Source organism: Zingiber officinale, chromosome 6B (assembly GCF_018446385.1).
Source record: "Zingiber officinale cultivar Zhangliang chromosome 6B, Zo_v1.1, whole genome shotgun sequence".
NCBI lineage: Eukaryota > Viridiplantae > Streptophyta > Magnoliopsida > Zingiberales > Zingiberaceae > Zingiber > Zingiber officinale.
In genome coordinates, this window is record NC_055996.1 from 88,353,925 (window position 1) to 88,373,885 (window position 19,961).

The 19,961-nt window shown below is 38.6% G+C and overlaps 2 protein-coding genes across 5 annotated transcripts; both read right to left on the bottom strand.

Moving 5' to 3' along the window:
• Positions 1–4,020: 4,020 nt before the first annotated feature.
• Positions 4,021–11,750, bottom strand: LOC121993007 (probable protein phosphatase 2C 9). 4 transcript variants are annotated; one of them, XM_042547676.1, is made up of 5 exons: positions 11,365–11,750; positions 5,867–6,106; positions 5,492–5,768; positions 4,527–4,681; positions 4,021–4,446 (listed from the first exon to the last, which is right to left on the bottom strand). In XM_042547676.1, the coding sequence occupies exons 2-5, from the start codon at positions 6,002–6,004 to the stop codon at positions 4,306–4,308; spliced, it is 711 nt and encodes a 236-aa protein (XP_042403610.1). In that variant the 5' UTR covers positions 6,005–6,106; positions 11,365–11,750; the 3' UTR covers positions 4,021–4,305. The 4 variants fall into 4 exon arrangements, with proteins under 4 accessions (XP_042403610.1, XP_042403608.1, XP_042403607.1 ...); XM_042547674.1 differs by having other exon boundaries at positions 5,867–6,099; positions 11,365–11,530; XM_042547673.1 differs by lacking the exon at positions 11,365–11,750 and adding an exon at positions 6,805–7,585 and having other exon boundaries at positions 5,867–6,099.
• Positions 11,751–13,853: 2,103 nt separating this feature from the next.
• On the bottom strand, positions 13,854–18,826 carry LOC121993008 (conserved oligomeric Golgi complex subunit 4-like). The gene is made up of 2 exons (XM_042547677.1): positions 17,093–18,826; positions 13,854–14,620 (listed from the first exon to the last, which is right to left on the bottom strand). The coding sequence occupies exons 1-2, from the start codon at positions 18,773–18,775 to the stop codon at positions 13,991–13,993; spliced, it is 2,313 nt and encodes a 770-aa protein (XP_042403611.1). The 5' UTR covers positions 18,776–18,826; the 3' UTR covers positions 13,854–13,990.
• Between the last annotated feature and the right edge of the window lie 1,135 nt (positions 18,827–19,961).

Below are 19,961 nucleotides of genomic sequence, written 5' to 3' on the forward strand. Positions count from 1 at the left end.
ACTTTTCTTTGCCAACATACGGTCCTCTAAACCCACTTGGACTTACCCTTGCCTAACTCTCGAGTTGGACTTTATCTAGCCTAACCTTCAATTAGGACTTTCCCAGTCAAGTATCTAATTTTCCATGACCTACTTGACCTCTTCTCACATATTATCCAAACATATTGTCTAAACATTGAAACTCCAACTCAAATCCATTTGAACTTAGTTAAACTAGTCAACCTTGACCCAGGGACGATTACACCAATAATCTCCCAATACTCCTGGGGACCAGAGGATCAGATACTGAGCACGAAGTACCAACAAGTCTAGAGGACCAGATGTTTAGCAACAGGTAAATTCTCATGAGTAGAGTGAGTAAGGATGTGTTCTCTTAAAGAGAATAATAGGCATCGGTCTGACCTAGGGTTCCTCTGAAAATCCAAAGTCAAGACTGGACAATTATAAGATTGTTACCATTTAAATTACATGTTATGTTTGTTATGCTAACTCTGTTATGTAAAAGCTTGAGATCAAAAGTTGGTCGAACTAGAGTACTCCAACGATCAGACAAGATCTAATACCAGAGGTCCGAGCGACTGGAGAGTGTTAGTGTAGTTGGTACTTATAATTAAACTTTGATTTTGATGAATGATAAATAATTAAAGTTAGATTATGTGTTATCTTATACTTTACTGAGTGTGCAGGAATTGATAAGTCTAGAGAACTTAACACTATGCTAAAGCCTAATTAGGTATGATGACCTGATAACTGGCACAAAGTCCAGATAGATTGAGGTGTGACTTGATATCTAGCAGGAAGTCCTACTGAGTCTGTGAGACCTGACAGCTAGTTGAAGTCCAGTTGGGCCTGTGGACCTGACAAGTGGTAGAAAAACCTAGTAGGTCAAGAGGCAAGTCAAGTGATTGCAAATGGTAAGTGAATATAAGTAGTTAGAGGAGAGTGATCTAGTGAGGACGAGTCCTAGTGGGACTATAGGCATTAGTCTAGCTTAAATTCATTTTAAAAGTCTAAGCTAAGACCATGATTAGATCCTGATCTTGATAAGATAGGATCTAATTAATAATGTCATTTAATATTATGATAATTCTATTTTGCAAGTTATACTTTATTGTGTTAACCTTGTGATGCAAGAAATCAATTGGATAGAAAAAAATATCTTCAGGCGCCCGGAGGTCCGAGCGCTCGGACAGGGTCCATACGCCTAGATTGGCCCGACCTCAGTCACACACATAGATGAGGTGGCACACTCTGATTGTCTAACATAAGTCAGCATCCAGTCGTCCGGGGGTGGTCAAGGCGCCCGAGAGTGGATAGAGGCTACTGGATAGAGTTTTGACGAGGTGCGACCATGTTAGCAGTCCAGGCACCCGGACCGAGTCTAAGCGCTCGGAGGTGGATAATTCAACAACGAAGTGGGATCAAATATGTCCCGATCCAGGTGCCCAGTGTGGTCCAGGCGTCCGAAAATACATGTAAAAGGAGCCTCGACTAGTAGCCTCATAACAACTCTTCTAATGTGCTGCGATGCTACTATACCTGACTGCTGCAATTAGACTAACTCCAATACCATAGCTCAATCCAGATCTTCATTTTCACATATTGGGTAACATTTTAATTGAGTTGTTTATTACTTAAGAAAGTGTAGGGTTGTTACACTTTCTTTTATTTATATTGATTTTACGATTGATAGTGGATTACCCATCGAAAAGGTCCATGGGACCTAGGTCTTAAAGTATGAGTCGTCGAAGGCTCCGAACCAATTAAAACCGATCGTGTCCTTCTTATTTGTCTTTTCCGCACTTGCACTTAGTTTTAGAAAGTTGAAAAAGAACGAGTTTTAAAATCATGTAATTCACCCCCCTCCCCTCGCCCCACCTGCATCGATCCTACAGAGAGGATACAGTTGCCTAGAAGTAGATAAAGTCACAATAGATTTGGATCATATGAGGCCTAACTAGTATCGCCCAAGGGGTATACAGGCGATCGGAAAGGGCTATAAAAGTAGTTGTGGACAGCAGCCTCTAACAACACTTTCGATCGACTTCCAACTCTTGTCTTGCTTTAAAATTCTGATGCATTGCCCACGTGACGCTCCGACAACCAGACTCAACTACAGGTCTTTAAAGTTTTCGGTATACTAATTGTTCAGTTATTTGGTTTATTTTTTCATGTTCTAAATTGTAAAGAATGGTAAACGTGTTACCATTCCTCATATTTTTGTAACACCGAACCTTTGCCTTCGAATCATTGTTAGGAGAAGAGACTTTTAATGGATTATCCATCGGAAATAATCAATGACCACAGACCTTAAATTAGCAACCGTTGAACTATGAATCAAGTAAAAAAGAAATTATATTAGTATTGCGCTTTCTCTATATTTCCACTGCTATCTCTAAAACACAAAGTCCGCGCGTACTTTCAAAAAATAGAACTTAACGACATGTACTATTCATCCCTCCCTCCTTTAGCGCTCTTTTTTATCCTACAGTTATTCCATTGTCCAATAAAGTTAGCTACTTCCTCACTTTTGAATGCCACCAAATTGCCATCGGAAATACAGGAATTATAGCTGGATATATATTGTTGTGCTTCTCAGTGGAACTTACAGAAGATGTAGTTGTCGAAGAAATTAGCTTAGGCATTCGGCTCGGCTATGTCCTAGGTCATTGGTTTATTGGTTGGATCAAAGGACTGACGAATCAGTTAAAATTATCAGATTTTGTCAAAATGTATCCGATTTTATAATTAGTAATTGATGGTAGTAAATATAGCAATGCAATTACACACAAGAGTAAAGGTATTGGGGTTGACTGATCCTTTCGCTCCTCAAAAGTTCCCTCACTAAGGTTTCACCAGTGCTCCGACATGCATGGACTCGACCTCAAAATCAAGCATGCGACAATTTCCCTATTCCTTTATGACCCTAAAGTGATTTCCAAGTTATATAGAATGCTCAGAGAGCAGTTGCTCTCTTATATATTCATTTGTTATTGCTCTTTGAGTTATCTCTTTGCTTTTTTTTTTTTTATCTTGAGCCATGTTGCTTATAGTGGTGCTAGATGGAAGGAGCTTTGTTTCATGTAAATTACCTCAAAATATCATATTTTTGAATGACACAGTGTGCCAGTTGTAATGCTTTCTGTAATTTTTTTCTCAACTTATATAATGATATCCATCAACCAAGCAAAATAATTGTGGAAGCAATTTTCATTGCTTCAAGAGCATGATTGACCCCAAATCGAAAAACAGAGTTTGTTGTGTATCCTTTGGGAAGTTCATATGTTTAATTAGTACAAACTAACAACATTTTCCACTAGTTTTCAGCTTCGTGAACCAAGAATGCTGCCAACGAAGATGAAGCTCAGATATTCATGGAAACAGTTCACAAACTGAAAGGGTTTCAATATAAATACTTACTCCTTCCTACAATATTATTGTTTTTACTTGTCATTATCTCGATTAACTTGTTTGTCATCTTCAACAATTATTTCTTTGCTGTTGTTGATGATTAGCTGCAACTTTCATTCTTTCTAGTTACCTTAAAAATAGTTTACTTGTAATGTAAGCTTGCACTATTTTGATTTTGATGTGTTTACTTGAAGGAAAGAAGCAAACTAAGTAAAGAAAGAAATGTGTGCATTTTTATATTTTGTCCAACTCGAGAAGTCTAATAAGTATATTCACAGCCATTGTTTCTTGGTTTCTCTTCGATCCAAGTGAACTAAGTAAATTTCTCTTCTCATCAGTTGAGCTATTTCTGTTTTTTTTCTTCTATTTTCTCTCTTTCAAATAAACACGGCGTTGGTTTTCTTTTCTCATTGACTCGTGCCGTTTCAGTTGAGAATCGGAAGGTCACGCAAAGAATTCCTAGATTACAGGTAAGATCTTAAGCTCTCGTTATCGTTTTTAAAACCGAAAGTATTTATAGCTCGTAACGGATGTTGTTACCAACCATTGGCATTCCCAAACAAATCTATGCGGTAAAATCTAGCGAGTAACAAGAAGCAAAGACAAATATTTCATGGTACAAGTTGCCTTGAAATTTTAAGGGGAAAAAGCCATTCAACCAATCAACTACATCATCCACCCATACCAATAATACATTCCTTAACTAGAACATCGAAGAAATCAACGAATGATACCAGAATAACCAACCACAGGTGAACCAACAATATACAGAAGAATCGGAACAGCAGGAGCTCTACTAGGCTAACATCAAGGACTTGCGCCTTTCCCTTGTTATCTTCCGGTCGTTATCGCTTCCTGGCAATATTTAATAATCAACAAGAAGTTAGAAAATCTTTATGCCCTTAGTTGAACAACGATGCAAGAGATATCATCCTTGCTGACTCTGTTCACTGCTTCCGTTGTCAGCAGCCTTGCTGCTGCTTGTGGATCTTTGTACTTTCTAGCAATATCCACTGCCTCTTCGTTGCTCATTACCTGAATAGGATTAGTGCGATGGATACAGTAGGAGATAAGTACATCAGTTACTAAAAGAGAAGGCAATATTTGAAGCAAACCTTCCACAAGCCATCACTCGCAAGGATCAGTAGATCGCTGTCAGCAGTCACATCTTCGGAGCGTATATCTGGATCTGAACTCAGATGTGACTTGAGGCTCTTGTCTCCGAAAGCACGTGAAACGGCTAACTGGCCATTAACTCTGGGAACATCTCCTGAGAACGTTATACAGTGACATGAGCATTTCTCACAGTAGACACAAATGTTTGTTAGCAAAGACGAAGAGTCAAGTGCAGAAGAAAGCAACATATTTACATATAATTCAATATGAGTGTTTTTTGAGGTGCATAGTAGGTACAGCTGCAGAAGGTCCCCTAGTTCTGACAGTGAAGCAGGGTACTTTCTTCAGTGTTTTTTTTTTTTTGGTGCGAAAGCAAACCTAGACTACAGGACAATGCCGAATCATTTGGCAATTCAAAAGTGAAAATTAGGTCATAGCCTTTTGGAAGCAAAAGGCATCATAGCTCAGATGAGTCTGATGACTTTTCATGCTTCAGAACGGATTGTGTGACGCTGACAAACTACCTACATATCTCTAATGTTCAACGTGTGTGGCAACGTTGAGCCTTCTCCATGCACCTTTTTGATAACAAAGATAAATACAAATATGTTATGTTGTCCACATATTAACCCAATTATCTGTCTCCTGAGGTAATTGGTTAAAAAAAGTTTAAGCAAATACTTTTATTTATTATAGCTTCGTTTCACATTTCAGGCTACATGTTATTTCTGGTTTTTAAGCAGAAAGTTTCATCTCATTATGCAATTCCAGTTGTTTTTGCAACAGAAGTTTTCAGACAAGCATCTCATCATGGCAAATTGTCTTCGTACGGTAAAATGTTTTAGATGCAACCAACAGTTGAATTGGACGAGAAATGGATGCGGAAAACAATAAAGCATAGACAAATCTTGAAAATAAGACCAAATGCAATGGTAAACAAAATTAAGCGGAATGTAGTGTGAACCTGGCATGTTTGAAACAAAGCCACCTCTATTCTCAATGCTCCCACGCTCAGTATTGGGTTCGTGATCAACACTTAACTGTATAACATCTCCACCTTTTGCAAGAACAGCACGTGAATCACCAACATTAGCAATCCACAATTTCCTACCATCTATGAGAATCGCAGTAACCGCTGTTGATCCACCTCGCCCCAGATCAGGACTGCGTGATAGAATTGCTTTATCAGTCTTCTCATAGGCTTTGGAGATTGCCTCTCCTGGATTATTCCAAAAATCTTCCTAAATCACAGAAGAAAATATTTTAGTATGCTAAAAAAAGGACAGACGTGAGTGAATCTATTAAGTCAGAGTAACCGAGAGAAGCTTTGCAAATTCACCTCTTTAAGAATATTAGTGAACAGATGCTTTTGTAAATAGGCAGCTACACTGTCACCTAAATGACCATCAAATATAGCGAAAAGACCAAGCTCCTGCCCCCTTATCTGGATAAACTTTGCTACATGATAATCCTCCATAGGATGATTTGCCCTTCCTTTTACAAGGCTGAACCCATAAGCAACTTTTACAGATCCTTGATAACTTTTACCCTTGCCTGCACCACTCGAATGGCCTGCAAGCTATATGTAAATGAAATTTCCAGTCCCATCAAATCACAGCCTTGAAAGCATCATGGTAAAACTAAATTCACAAGAAAATAATGACGCTTGATATTAAAACACAAAACTAAATAGATATCAAACATATCTATACTTCCTAGTTTCCCCAACATACACGTCAATACTTTATCTCTATATAACTCTTAATCAGATTGCCCTATTTATCGAGTCTAACAAAGTGTTCCTATTTAGACTTGAACAATCACCAACTTACATCATGGCCTATTTTTCACTTTTTAATTCTGTCCCTTGCATGTTCTACGCTAGTAGTGTTTCACAAGCAGTAGCATGTGCAGCTTTTAGCAATTGCACAAGATCTATGCTTTTCCCTTGCAGTTTCTTTTCCTAGCTGTTTTGAGAGAGATGTTTGCTTCTGACACAATAATGGTTTCAACCAAGTTCAAATAGTCATTTGTCGAATTTTTTACAGTTACAAAACCCTGATGAGATACAGGAGATGTTAATTGAGTATGGACTTCCTGTAAAAGGTTCATTAAAACGAACTAATAATATGCAAATGATTTTTAACAAAACTGAGTCCGAATATGAAATACCAAGCGGATATATATAAACATTGAAAGCAAGCAAAAAGGGAGAAAAAAACAAACAACACACTCAAGCGAAGCGTAATAAAACAATTAGGTCAAACCATCTCTCACCTGAGAGCAGGGACCTTTGAAGCAACATAATTTATCCATAAAACTCCAAAACTACAACAATCCTCCCGCTAAATCCTCAGAAGCTCGTCCATCTCAATCCCCAATAAGATATTTCTAAAACCTCGGCACGTCCAAATCGTGAAATCAACCGCGAAAAATCGAAGCTTTAACAAGGATTCTCAAAAAAATAAAAAAACTAGCGGCTTTTAAGTCCTCCGTGAGATCGATTGGGGCTGGAGAAGGCGAGAAGCAATCAAGCGGAAAGAAGCGGGGATTAATAGGCGGAGGGGAATAGGGAAGCAGCGGAAAGGGGGCCACCGGCGCAGGCTCCCGTCTGTTGACTTTGCTGAAGAGGAGTACGACAGGGAACGCATGAGTGATGGGCAGTGGAATTTATCGGGAAAACGCCCACTGTCCACTGTCTACTGCAACACCCGCACTGTCCTTCCGCCTTAAGTTGGGCACCAAAGACAAAACCAACGGTTGACTTCCTTTGACTCGACTGCTCACTGTGCGACCTGACCTCCAATTGTTGCCTCCGTCGCCTGCAAGATTTGAAACGCATGGTTGCGAGAGTCACAGACCAGGAGCTCATGCAAAAGTCCGACGGGGTGTGGATTCCCTTTGCCATTCGGAGGGGGACATTGACCCCAGGCGCGGGGCCGCGCCCCTCCTCAACTTTGTGGTGAACGCTGCGATCGCCACAGTCTGCCCTAGCGAAGTGGGGAAGCGTTTGTTGTTATCGAGTTTGTCCATTTCACAGGTGAGTTGCCTTCGAGGGCGGCTACAGCGATAGTGCAGTTGTAGCTTGTGGCTCGAGCCAGTCTGGTGTGTCAGACCAGGTCACGGGTTGCTCACCCAACTGGCGCATGTCGTAATTCGATGGAGCATGCTTTCAACTCCAATTAAATTGAACCTAATTTAAAGATTCTGAGGCCTGTTCGCCGGCAAGTTGGCTAAACCGATTGACGACTTAACAGCGTAGCCAAGGACCAGTACAGTTTGGCCGTGTCCTCTCTCTGCCCTAAACCCTGTCCAACTGACTTCTACTTAAAACTAAGACATAAACATAGTATATGATGAACCAATTATTAGAGATTGTTTAAACATTGTGTATGCTTGTTAAGTGTACAAAATGAGGCAAATGGTTGAGATGGGCTGCAACTGGTGCGCTCCCATTTGAAAGATTTATGTGTTCGTTCATCCATTAAATGCTTAATTGCATTCACTTGTTTCGTCCTTTCTATTTTTCCCATTCTGGCCATGGTTATCATATTCAATCAAAAAACAATTAAATCACTACTGATCGAACAGAAGAATAGAGCCAGGGGCAATGGTACCGTATCAAAGTGTCTTTTAATTTCTCAATCATCTAAGAATTACATAGTGGATTAAGGGATAAATTTTCTTTAATTGACAATTAGCCTAAGAATACTGATGGATGTGTGAATGCTTTTTAATTTATTCTAGTGACCAATAAAAAATTTCCGTTGGGTCATTCTAAAATTAGTCCGTGTGCCAACTAAAAAAAGGAAAAAAGGAAAAAAGAAAAACAGAATAGAAGAATAGACAAAAACAGCATGCCAACTCTTAAAAAAAAAATTGAAGACCAAAGCTAGTTTCGACATTACTATGATCCACATTATATTGAACATCCACATGAGAAAATAAAATTAAGAACCGTTTACCTCTTAATTTGCAGGTGATCGAGATAACATTACTTTTAAGTGGCAAAGAAATAAGAAACAAATTAATGCTATGCTAGTGAAACAAAAGAATGAAAGGATACATTATGTGAAAGGGACAACAGTTGCCACGGAGAGGATGCCTCATGAACTAAAAGGTGGCATTAGTGGAGTGTTGAACTAGAAAATAACTTGACTAGATTTGGTTTCCAAAAGAACTAGTTTGATAGGAATTTCCACCACTTGAATAGGCCAAATCCATAGATTAGGGTGATTAGTGTTACCCTCAGAGGAAAGAACTTAAACCTGCATATGCTAAAAGAATCTGAGAATATTGATAATTTGATTGACAAAGAGAAAAATAAAGTTCAGACAGGAAACTCTTAGACAAGTAAATTTTATTTAATTTAGGTCATAGTAATTCCGCTACTGTGGGTGATCCACATTTGTGGCGAGTTGGAGTGTTAAATATTCATCCAAATAATGCTTTGCGTTTATATATTGAGCCAGCTATAATGCAGATCTGTAAAGCATCATTAGATTCATGATCTAAAACATATCACATAAGAAAGTTTTGCATCACTATTGGTTCTTTTTCTTTTCCGTTTCTTAGCTACTATGACTATCTGTAACTCACGATCATAAAAAGTAGCAACTCTCAAGTTAGGGAGAAGGATATTACTCATTGCATTAAAAGGTGAAGCCGTCACCGCGGCTCTTTCAGGGCGGCCCCATATACTCTAGAAAGGAATAAATTATGGGGAACATTTGTTCTATCACAGCAGCCCTTTATATGAGGAAGGTTATCTAGTGAGATATTTTTGGACACGTTGGGAATTGACCACCCAAGATTGTATCAAACACTCATGTAGATATCAACTACGTCAATCCGTGGGGGCAATAAGACATTACTCATGGAGCTTGCATATGATGCGATCAAAATATCATTATTTAGTAGACATCATTTTCTATTTGAGAAAGAGAAAGATTGTGGCATTGAAGCATAGGAACAATTCAAACATCAGAGTGATGAAAGAGCATAGGAATTCAAGATTGACGAGCAGTAAAAGGAATTTAAAAAAAAAAAATAGATCCGCTATCTTAGTAGCCCCCTAATGTCGGCTCCATAGATATGGAGAGAGATAAATGTAGACACACAGGCCATAGACGCATGATGAGATAAATCCCAAGTCGTCAGTTCCTAAGAAGGTAAGAGGAATTTAAAGGCAACATGGATCCATGCCCTTTCCTTCCTCTCTTATGGAGAATCAGTGTTCAAGAATATAAATAGCAATAACTATCCCTATCTGCAATGGGCAACATGGATCTTATCCTGGCATTAGATCTATGTAAGACTATCCCCAATAATAACTAAGTTGTATAAATCACTTTTATTATGTTAATAAAGTTCCTTTGGTTTGCCTACTTATATTGAATCTATTGATCATCTTTTTTTTCTTTTTTCTTTTTTTCTTTTTTTTTTCAGGTTAACTGGTGGGAACCATAAGGCTTGCTACTGAATACACAATTCTTATCCAAGCTGTTAAACACATTCACCTCCTTTGCTAGTCAATCAACTACTTGGTTTCACTCCCTATTGTAGTGTTGAACAACAGCCTCTCCCTTATACGCCATTAAATTTCAAATGACCTCTACATCATCTTTGCATATTGAGGGGTCATCTCCGAGTCAAATTCAAAAACCATTTGTTCTAATTTCCATTTTCTCCTGAGTTCCATACTCTTTTTTATACCAGCTGGCTCTGCATCTATTATGACCATTGGCTATAAGCTGCATCTATTAAACATGTTGATACCTTATTGACGAAGGGGAGCCTAATTGATACAATGGTAACGGTCAAGTTTTTACTATGTGACTTTGAGATCATAGATTTAAGTTGCGGAAATAGTCTTTTATAAAATGTAATGTAAAACTACGTACAATAAACTCAATGTGATACAACCCTTCCTCAGGACCTCTCACTGGGAAAGTCTCGTACGCCAAACTATCCTTTTATGTTGACACCTTGTTAAAATGGCATTTCTTATTTTAGCGACAATAGGAACTACACACCTAACAATTCATGAGTATTAACAATTTTTTATTATAACTTCCCTAAAATCAATATGTTGGTGTCAGAGATTACATTAACCTATTGTGTTATCTCATAGTTACTCAAGATTGTGACTCCTGGAACACTATAATCATACTAGTTTTATGTAACTTTCCTGTTAATCCAAGAAAAGTTTCTGGTGATCACAGAAAACTTCTTTATTTCCGTAGATTACACATGGAAATTGCATTATCTATGTTCTACCGATACACATCCCATAATGTAAAGATGATATATGCCAAGTGTACTCTAGCATGATTGATTGCACTTTGAACTTTGAAGAGCAATCAGTTCTGCAAAAAAACTAATATTTCAAGCACGCATGAAGATCTTGGATCCAGAATTCTCCTTTGACATAATTCACGAGCCCAATAGCCCAAATTGAGCGTTGTAGAACCAGTTAATGTTGATCTAGACATTCCAGGTCATAGTGAACTGATGCAAATTAAATTACTCCTCAATGAAGCTTGTATCAGCCCATATGAAGCTGGCATTATTAATGCAGCATGACAGGCTCACATGGATTATTTATTGCGGGGGTAAAAAAACAAAAAAAAAATCCTAGATCATGTAATTTTTCTATTTGTTGAAGCCACCGCCATTTGCTACTCTAAGAAGTTACGAAGTCGCTCTAATTCGACAATTCCTAGACTAAGTACGAAAACAGACAAAACTTTTGAGCCAAAGGAGACTTAAAAAACAGGTAACGCCGAATAAGTAAGCACAGATAAAAAGAGAAAGGCAAAGGGATCGAACTAGAACCTGAAAGTATCTGCATCCCGATCGATGCTCGGTGCTCTCTGAGCAGGCATGGGCGTGAACCACTGCGAAAAATCCCGATCGAAGAATTCCCAATCCGGCAAAAGGATCACGGCGATCCCGGAGATCCCGAAGGCGTACGTGCCCAGCATTTTCTTGAGGGAGAAGGTCCAGATCCCGACGGCAACCATCAGCGCCGCCAGAGCCAGAAGGCTCGTCCGCAGCGCCGACTCGCGCCGCATTTCGGCCTTCGTTCCGCCACCAGTTCAATTCGACCCTTCGCTTCCCGGTACCGATCTTGAAGAAAGAGATACGAGGAGGAAGAAGATCTGGTAGACGACGCGCCGAAACGCGACGAGTAGAACACCAAGCGCTCAAGCGCGTGAGTCAAGAAGTCTTATTTCATTAGCCAGTGAGTCCGCCAGTGGGTTCACTGGCGGCGTCGATGTACCTGCCCTTGAAGCATCTCAACTGCTCTCGCAGCTCATGGGTATGATTCTGTACATTGACTTGTGCATCTGGTGAATGTTCAATACGGTTGGAACGATCGAGGATTGCCCGATCACAGGATCCTGCGTTGTACATAATGAATATGATGCAATTTTAGAATGAAGCTTGTACCGTATCATGACGGCCTTCTGCGATCAACTCCGTCCCGGTAAATGGTAATGACTTCGCACTAATTATTTGGTACCCACGATTGTACTCGGTCGTTGATGTGTAAATTGGCCGTACGGTCAAATATATGTTTTAAAATGACTAAACATATTTGGTAATTTATCAAAGCACGCAGGTAAAGATCTAAATTTACCAAAAGGTATAAGTTACTTTAATATTTATCAAAGAACCCTCCTGACAATAACCTTCCTGACAATTTGACTTTTCTATCGTTTTTTTCTTTTCTCCACTATTTTTCTCTCTCTTCTCTCTTCTCATTTTTTATCGACATGCAGAACATATGAATAATATTAGTCAATTTTTTAATAACATTTTAATACATTTGAAAAAAATAAAAATAAACAATGAATATCATATTTGAACTCCTTGTCATTTCAGAAATCGACTGGAACTAAAATGAGTGTGTAATCGGAGTTCTCTAGATCGATCAGTGGGTTCCAGTCAAAACTCACTAATGGACCTAGAGTGGTCTGATTGCACCCATTTCAGTTTCTATGGATTTCTAGAATTACAAGGAGTTCAAATATGGTGTCCATTATTGCAAAAAGGTCAATAGCCAAGCTACCCTGTCTGACTAAACATGTCTCCTGCTTGAGAGTAGTGGTCCAGGGAGGTTATTGCTTGGCTATTGACCTTAATAGTGGGCATTTCTAGAGCAGACATTCAGGCCAGATTGGGTCGATCGAGTGGTCGCGCTCGACCAGACAAACAATGCCACCGCTCGGCTTAATTGGCTTGTTTCTTAGGCCTGGGTCTTTGACTGTTCTAACTTTAACGTCCACTGTTTTTCTTCTATTTTGACCCATTGGTGGGCCCCCTTCACCCCCACATCACTAAATTTAGTCACTAACTCTAAAACAATTAGGAAATTACCATGAATGAGAAAATGAACATATAATCTAAAAGAATATTACCTTTGGAAATAAGTTAAACTAAGTTGATAAACTAAGCAAAACAATACGATGAGATACATACGTACATAAGGAGTGGATTAGAGATTATATAATCTATTTAAATTAAGAGATCTTTATCACATTGTAGGTAAGTAGTATGGTATAGAAGAAAACAAAATATGCTATTTTAGCAAAGTTAAATATAAACCATATTTGACAACTAAATATGCATAAATATAAACAATAGTCCTAGTAGATGATTGTACAAATCCAACCAATGGTAAACAATAGTCCTAGTTAATGATTGTTGAAATAATATGTTTTCATAAATAAAGTTCAATGAAGTAGCTAAATGACAATGCTTAAGACAATTTAATCATAAAACTTTTGTAAAACTAAGTTAAACTAAGTTGATGAACTAAATAAAACTAAATTAAACTGAGCTAAATTCAATTATAATGAGAGTATTAAAATAAATGAAAAATTCAAAAACACATAAATTGTTGAAAATAAAAAAAAAACTTATAATCTAAAAATTATTACTTTTGGAGATGATGATGGATGTTTTGGCATTGTCCTAGATGAGTGATTTTGTAGTTAGATGAAAGTTTTGTATTAGAGGGAGATCGTGCGATGGGACGAGGACGAGCTAATGCGGTGAGATGAGAAGGAACTAATGTGGTGAAGTCACAGTCGGATCTCGAATCTTCCAAGAATAGATAAGCCAGTCAAGGATACAAACCCAACTTCAAAAATGTCGGAAAACAAAGACATACATGATTTAAGTAATATGTAACTTTACCTACATGATTCGGTAATTTACTGAAGTTTGTTTGTCAATTTATCTGTTCTCTATTGGTTAATATGACCTACTAGCTAATATGACCTAGTATAGCATGTCATATATTCACATCAAGTTAATGAATGACCAAAATCAATATCAATCTCTCATTGAAGATATTAACAGTAGCAGCATAAAAGTCCAAATATAATCCCCGGTCCTCATTACCATGTAGAGTAACTTCAAAGGAATAGAGCAAATATAGCAGCAAACCCATTCACAAACTCAAAGCAGAAATAGCTTCAGGCTTAAAGTCAATTCTGAGGCCTAAGATCCTTCTGACCTCAGATGGAGTGAGCAACCATGTGACATGACCTGCATTCTCTCCCCAGAAATCTAAAATCTCTGTAACTTTCTCAAAGTTAAGGATGGTTGACATTTGTGAAAGTCTGGCAAATTTGTCTCGAACAGGTCTCTGTGACATTTCGGAGAAATGGTTGATGAGTGCCCTCACCTCCCTGTCGAGCTGGAGGCCACCCAGTTGGCTGAACCTTTTCTGCACCATGATCACTTCAAGTCGCTTCACAATGAAATCGAGTACCATGTAAATGAATGAATCATAGTTGTTGGATGTCATCAGAGGTTGGAGCCACAAGGTGTTGGTCTCGACTCCATGAAGAAGCTTTTGGACCCATGGGTCGTTCAGCTCATGTTCTGCATATTCTGAGTCATCAAGCTCATAGCTGACGGTGGCTACAGTGTCCAGAATGGGTCGGATACGAGGTGAGATGGTTGCCACAAGCTGTTCCAAACCTGCATGTAGAATTTGCTTAAATCCAGTGCTTATGTCACTAAGCTCAGCTAAGAAAGATTTCACTTTTTCTCTGTCTGTTGGTGTGGGGAAGACCTGGTCGCAGTTAAAACAAGACATCAGTATAGCACAAAGAGAACAAGGAACGGAAGACAAAAATTGAACAATTCTTAAGGTCTTTTTCCAGTTATGAAAACAGTAATGGGGAAGTGAAACTACTGATGTAACGAAAATGCTCTATAAGCTAAGGCTGACATCCTCGCAGTCACCTTCTTACAAAAGCAAGAAAAACAGCCAACAAAGAAAACATCATCCAGTCAACAACATGATTTAGTTGCTCATTCACTTTGCACCAGACTTGGCAAGTCAAAGCTACATTGTAGTGCTCTGAACAAGGAAAGAGCTGCTTTTGCTAATTCTAATTTATTTTAGCTATCAGTTACTTTGATCACAACAACTTTTGCCATCTTAAATAACTCCATGACAAAAATATAAAGGGTATCAACCATATTCTGTCATACAAAAGGAAGTAGTCGATATGGTAGTATATGCTTATGCAACGAGCAATGGGCATATGCTGATATATGCATATGCAGTAGTGAATTGCTTAAATTTTATATTGGGTCAAGAAGGCCAAACTAGATTATAAATTCATCAAAAATACCATACCTTATTTGATTTGAAGTAGCCATGGATTATCATATAAGGAGGAATATTTCTTTTGCTGCTCAAAAAATATGTGCTATATGTGTTCAAGAATGAAGAATTATTCTTGGGCATGTGCAATGATACAAGTAGCCTGTATTGAATAGCTTATAACTTTGTCAAAGAGAAAAGGAAGGAGGCATATGATAATTGTGAGGATGTAAACTGGAAGCATCTCTAGAATTTGATTTGTAAGTTTATCCTAGGGTTCAAAATTTCATGTGGAAGGAAGCTTGGAAAAAAATTCCTACTATTGTTTGTTGCATTATTGACCATAAGGTCTATTCTGAGTTTATTTAACCGTGAAAGTGAGGTAACTAGTTTAAATCGTTTCTGTAACTTTCCTTATGTTAAGGAGGTGTGGAAATATAAAAATGAGCTTAAATGTTAGCAAACCATATAAATAGATGATTGATGGAGGGGAAACTCATTTGAGGAGGATGGCTCTATCAGAAGTAATCAACCTGCTGAAGTGAGACTTCTACTGGGTTTTGGCATATATAGAAATCTCAGCATAGTAGTAGTGAAGCAAGGGGTCCCCTACTAATATTTTAGTGATGAAAATTGCTTCTGAGGTAGAAGAGTTTGAAAAGAAGTTGGCTTCAGACAATAGAAGCGGTGCAAGAAGCAACATAGTTGGGTGAATAGTAGTAGTGAAGCAAGGGACTATGTGATGATTTATTGTAATGTTGCTTGGAAGGGTGTGATGCCTGTGCAAGAGTTGCCCTATGTTAGAGGATCTCTCATTGAGATGGAAGTAGTTGAAACTCTAGACAAACCGAGTTTTGATCCTCTTACAGTGGAAAGGAAAAGATGTTTGAATAAGCAAAGAACAACATTAAAATCTATTATCTTTTTAACCATAATTATCTTTCATCACTTCCTATCAATGAGAGTCAATTTCTGGGGTAAAACAAATAATGTGGATATGAAGCTTTGTGAGATATTTTGAAGATTCTAAAGTCTTGGGAGAGCTGGAAAGAGGATAAACTTTAAAGGTAAAATGAAAAACTCCCACTGATTTATTGTTGAAAAAAAATTATTGAACTAGTATGTACGAAATTAAGAAGAAACAGTAGACTAACCTCTTAATCAAGACTACTCATCGTTCTTGATTCAAAAGCAATATTAAGTATTCATCAGAGGAATAGAAGAACCAACGTGTTGTCATCGCTAATCTCTCTACAAACAACAAACACACATAATCATCTAGATCATGATCTAGTATTATTGGCCAAGCTTAACCTTGCAACCAAAGATTCTGAGGTTTGTACATCTTAATTCTAAGTACTACAATCTACAACTTTCTCTTCTACTAAATCTAGAAAATTTTAAATGTCAACTAGTTATCCTCCCTGGAGGTTAAGATTGGGGTAAAATCATCACATAAGAAAGAACAGAGTACCATAACAGAATATATATATATATATATATATATATAGATTGATCTAATGCAAATTCATCCAATGAAAAAAATCACATTTACTTTAAAATGGTAATCAGATTAGTAGTTTGAAATGGTTGAATTGATAAAGTTTGTTCGCATACATTAAAAAATATAAATAACATCTAGTCACGGTAAAGGAGAAGTTGAAAGTAATTTAATTCAGATGTCATGAATCCAGTCTACTTTGTAAACACATGCTGAAGTAAAGGTAATCTAAATATCATGCATCAAATCTTAGTTGCAAACACATGGCATTTGCATCGAGGACTGAATGTCACAGAATACCACAAAATCAATCATTAGTTTGCATAAACTACAAATTAGACTTCATTAGACACTTAAATCATGCTTCAGAACCAGAATTCAAAATTATAAATTAGAAGGACAAAAAGAAAAAAGGTAAACACACTACTAACCTGTGCGCATTGCTCCTCAATTTCTTGGCGTAGCTTTAAAACATACTCTGCGCTAACGTCTATGTTGTTCAACATGGTAGCAATCTCTGTACCAGTCTTTTGCACGCCAACACCGCCCAAAAACAGCTTCGCTCCTAAGTTAGGTTCTCTCATTTTTTGCTGCAATATTTCTTGGTAGTCCTTGATCAACAGCTCCATTGCAACTCTCAGCACTGCAAACACTGAACTAATGTTTAATGTTGAAATTGACCTCCTGCAGCAGCTCTGAAGCACATAAAATGCATCGTCCACCATAGAAGTTGTCAGACTATCAGCTACAGGCTCATCTATCTCAATAGCCTTCCGCACATTCACCACCATGAAGAACTCTTCAAGGATAACATATGAACCAATCAGATCTTTCAACATCCTATTAAAACTCCCACTTCTGAATGCCTTGGTAGCTTTGGGGCCAAGTTCCGGGTCAACAGACTCCAAGCCTCTGATCTTTGACACCATGAATTCAGTGTAATCCTCTCCTAGTTGGATCAATGAAAGGATATCCTCCATGTACATCTCAATTTCCCTTGGATCTGGACCCTCAGCGACTCCAACTGAGAGCAAATTGCTGCTCGGGGTTTTGATCTCAGAGGTGAGCCGAGAGAGATGCCGGTGATCCACGTACTTCTTCAGGATCTGGGTGCCCCTAGAATCGCACTCCTCCTGAAGTTCACAGATGGCGTAGACGATCCCATCCTCTCCGCACAGACTCCGTAGAACCTCGTCATTTTCCTGGATAGCGAGCACAATGTCTTTGAAGAGACTGGTGAGGCAGCCAATGAAATCAGGACGCTCAGACTGGGTGATGGCAGCAGCAGCCGCCTGCTCTGCAAGCTCTGCCAGGTGCTCAAACTCCAGGCGGGCACGGAGGGCGATGACCTTCTTCAGGTATGCGACGTATATCTGGAGGCCCTCATCCTGGAGGCCAAGAGGAGGGAAGGCCTGGACAACACGGAGCACGGCAGGGTGGTTACGCTGTTCGATGGCAGCAGCCAGTCGCTGGCGGGCAATGGACTCGACCTGGCGCTTGACGTCGAGGAGCTGTTGGCGCTGCTCGTCATTGCTGCTGTTGGGACTGCGGCTGAATCGGGCGTCGATATGCAGGAATTCATGGACGGAGCGAGCAGCCGCTTCGAGATCGTCATCGGCGAGGGCGCGGCGGGCGGCCTCAAGGCAGCGGGACCGATCGAGTGTGGCATCGACGAGGGCGAGGGTGTCCCTGACGCGGGATTGGGCGAGGTCGAGGTCTCGGGCATGTCGGCTGACACGATCAGCGAGTGCGGAGGTAGAGCGGGCGGAGGAGAGGAGGAGGGACGCATCGGAGCGGGCGATGTCGAGGAGGTGGGAAGACCGAGGGCCAGTGAGGGCGAGGAGGTGGCGATCGAGGTCGGGACGCTGGAAAAGGAGGGATTCGAGGCGGGTGTCGAGGGCACGCTGGTAGGCGACGCACTCATGGAGAAGGCGAGTCATGGCGCCCACATCGGTCAGCGACCGCACCAGAGCCACGGCCTCCGCGGCTCCAAAGTCCACCGTCGTCGTCAAGGATTCCAACGAGACGTCGGCGGCGGTGGGAGTGATGGGGGAGGCGGAGGATTTGTCGTGGTCGGCGGATGCCACCGGAAGAGGAGAGGAGACGACCGCCATGGCAGCCAAATGGGGATGGATCTGGCTTTGCCCTGAGTCTTTTGTCCAAACCTTAAATTGAGATGGAATTCTAACAATTAAAAAAAAATGACCAACAAATTCTTTGGATAAAAGAATTATTTTTTAAAAAAAAATGAAATATATTTCAACAGCATTATTATGTTTAAAAAAATGAATTTGATAAAAAAAAATAAAGGAAAAAAATTAAAAAGGCCCTCGGCTCTCCCCTATTTTCTTTATGATATATATATATATATATATATATATATATATATATATATATATATATATATATATATATATATATATATATATATATATATATATATATAAAATATTAAAAAATATATATTAATATATAACAACGCAGGTTTGAACATGTAGATCGTTGCGGACATGCTTCCTGATCAGTCTCTGGATCGATCAGAGAACCTCCTGATCGGTCTCTGAACCGATCAGGGAATCTCCTGATCGGCCTGGTGATCGATCAGGGAACCGATCATTTTCTGATCGGTCTACAGACCGATCAGGAGGTTCCCTGATCGGACTGGTGATCGATCAGGAAGGTAAGTCCGTAGCGATTCGCACGGCTTTATCCGCAGCATATCATTCCTATATATATATATATATATATATATATAAAAAAGATACTTATTTTATTTTATTCAATCCTAAAATATTCTTATTTTAGTAAGTTTTGATCAGAAGTAATGTAAGCAATTGTGATCAATTGATGTAAATTTTAATAATTATGAATATTGCACTATATTACAGTAGTTTTAGCTAAAACTATTTCAATAATATTTAATTAAATTAGAAGATTTTAATCGTTATGTAAATAAATTTAATTATTATTAAAATAATTTTAACTAAAATTATTTAGTAATTTTAGATATATGATAATAATTTTAACTAAAGCTAGTAAAGTACTCAAACAAAGAATAAATAAAAAAAACACCCTTTTACTTTTTTAAAAAAAAAGTCTCCTGATCTTTGTAAAAAAACAAAGATAGAGAAGGATCAATGATAACATAATAGTTTTTTAAAAAATAATAATTAAGATAACTTTTTATAATTGGCAGAGAATATAGTTGTTGCAATTTGATGTCTAAACACTTTGTTATGCTACCATTTAACAGAAAATTATTAGAAACTTAACGCATACTTTAAAATATGTGCACGAAAC

Bases quoted from the DNA above. Each gene is read 5' to 3' on its own strand.
- LOC121993008 (XM_042547677.1), bottom strand. From the start codon at position 18,775: ATGGCGGTCGTCTCCTCTCCTCTTCCGGTGGCATCCGCCGACCACGAC. The intron at 14,621-17,092 runs GTTAGTAGTGTG...AACTGCGACCAG, and splicing joins TTGAGGAGCAATGCGCACAG to GTCTTCCCCACACCAACAGA.
- LOC121993007 (XM_042547672.1), bottom strand. From the start codon at position 6,843: ATGGATAAATTATGTTGCTTCAAAGGTCCCTGCTCTCAG. The intron at 5,769-5,866 runs GTGAATTTGCAA...TCTGTGATTTAG, and splicing joins TCACTAATATTCTTAAAGAG to GAAGATTTTTGGAATAATCC. The intron at 4,447-4,526 runs GTTTGCTTCAAA...AATCCTATTCAG, and splicing joins CGAGTGATGGCTTGTGGAAG to GTAATGAGCAACGAAGAGGC.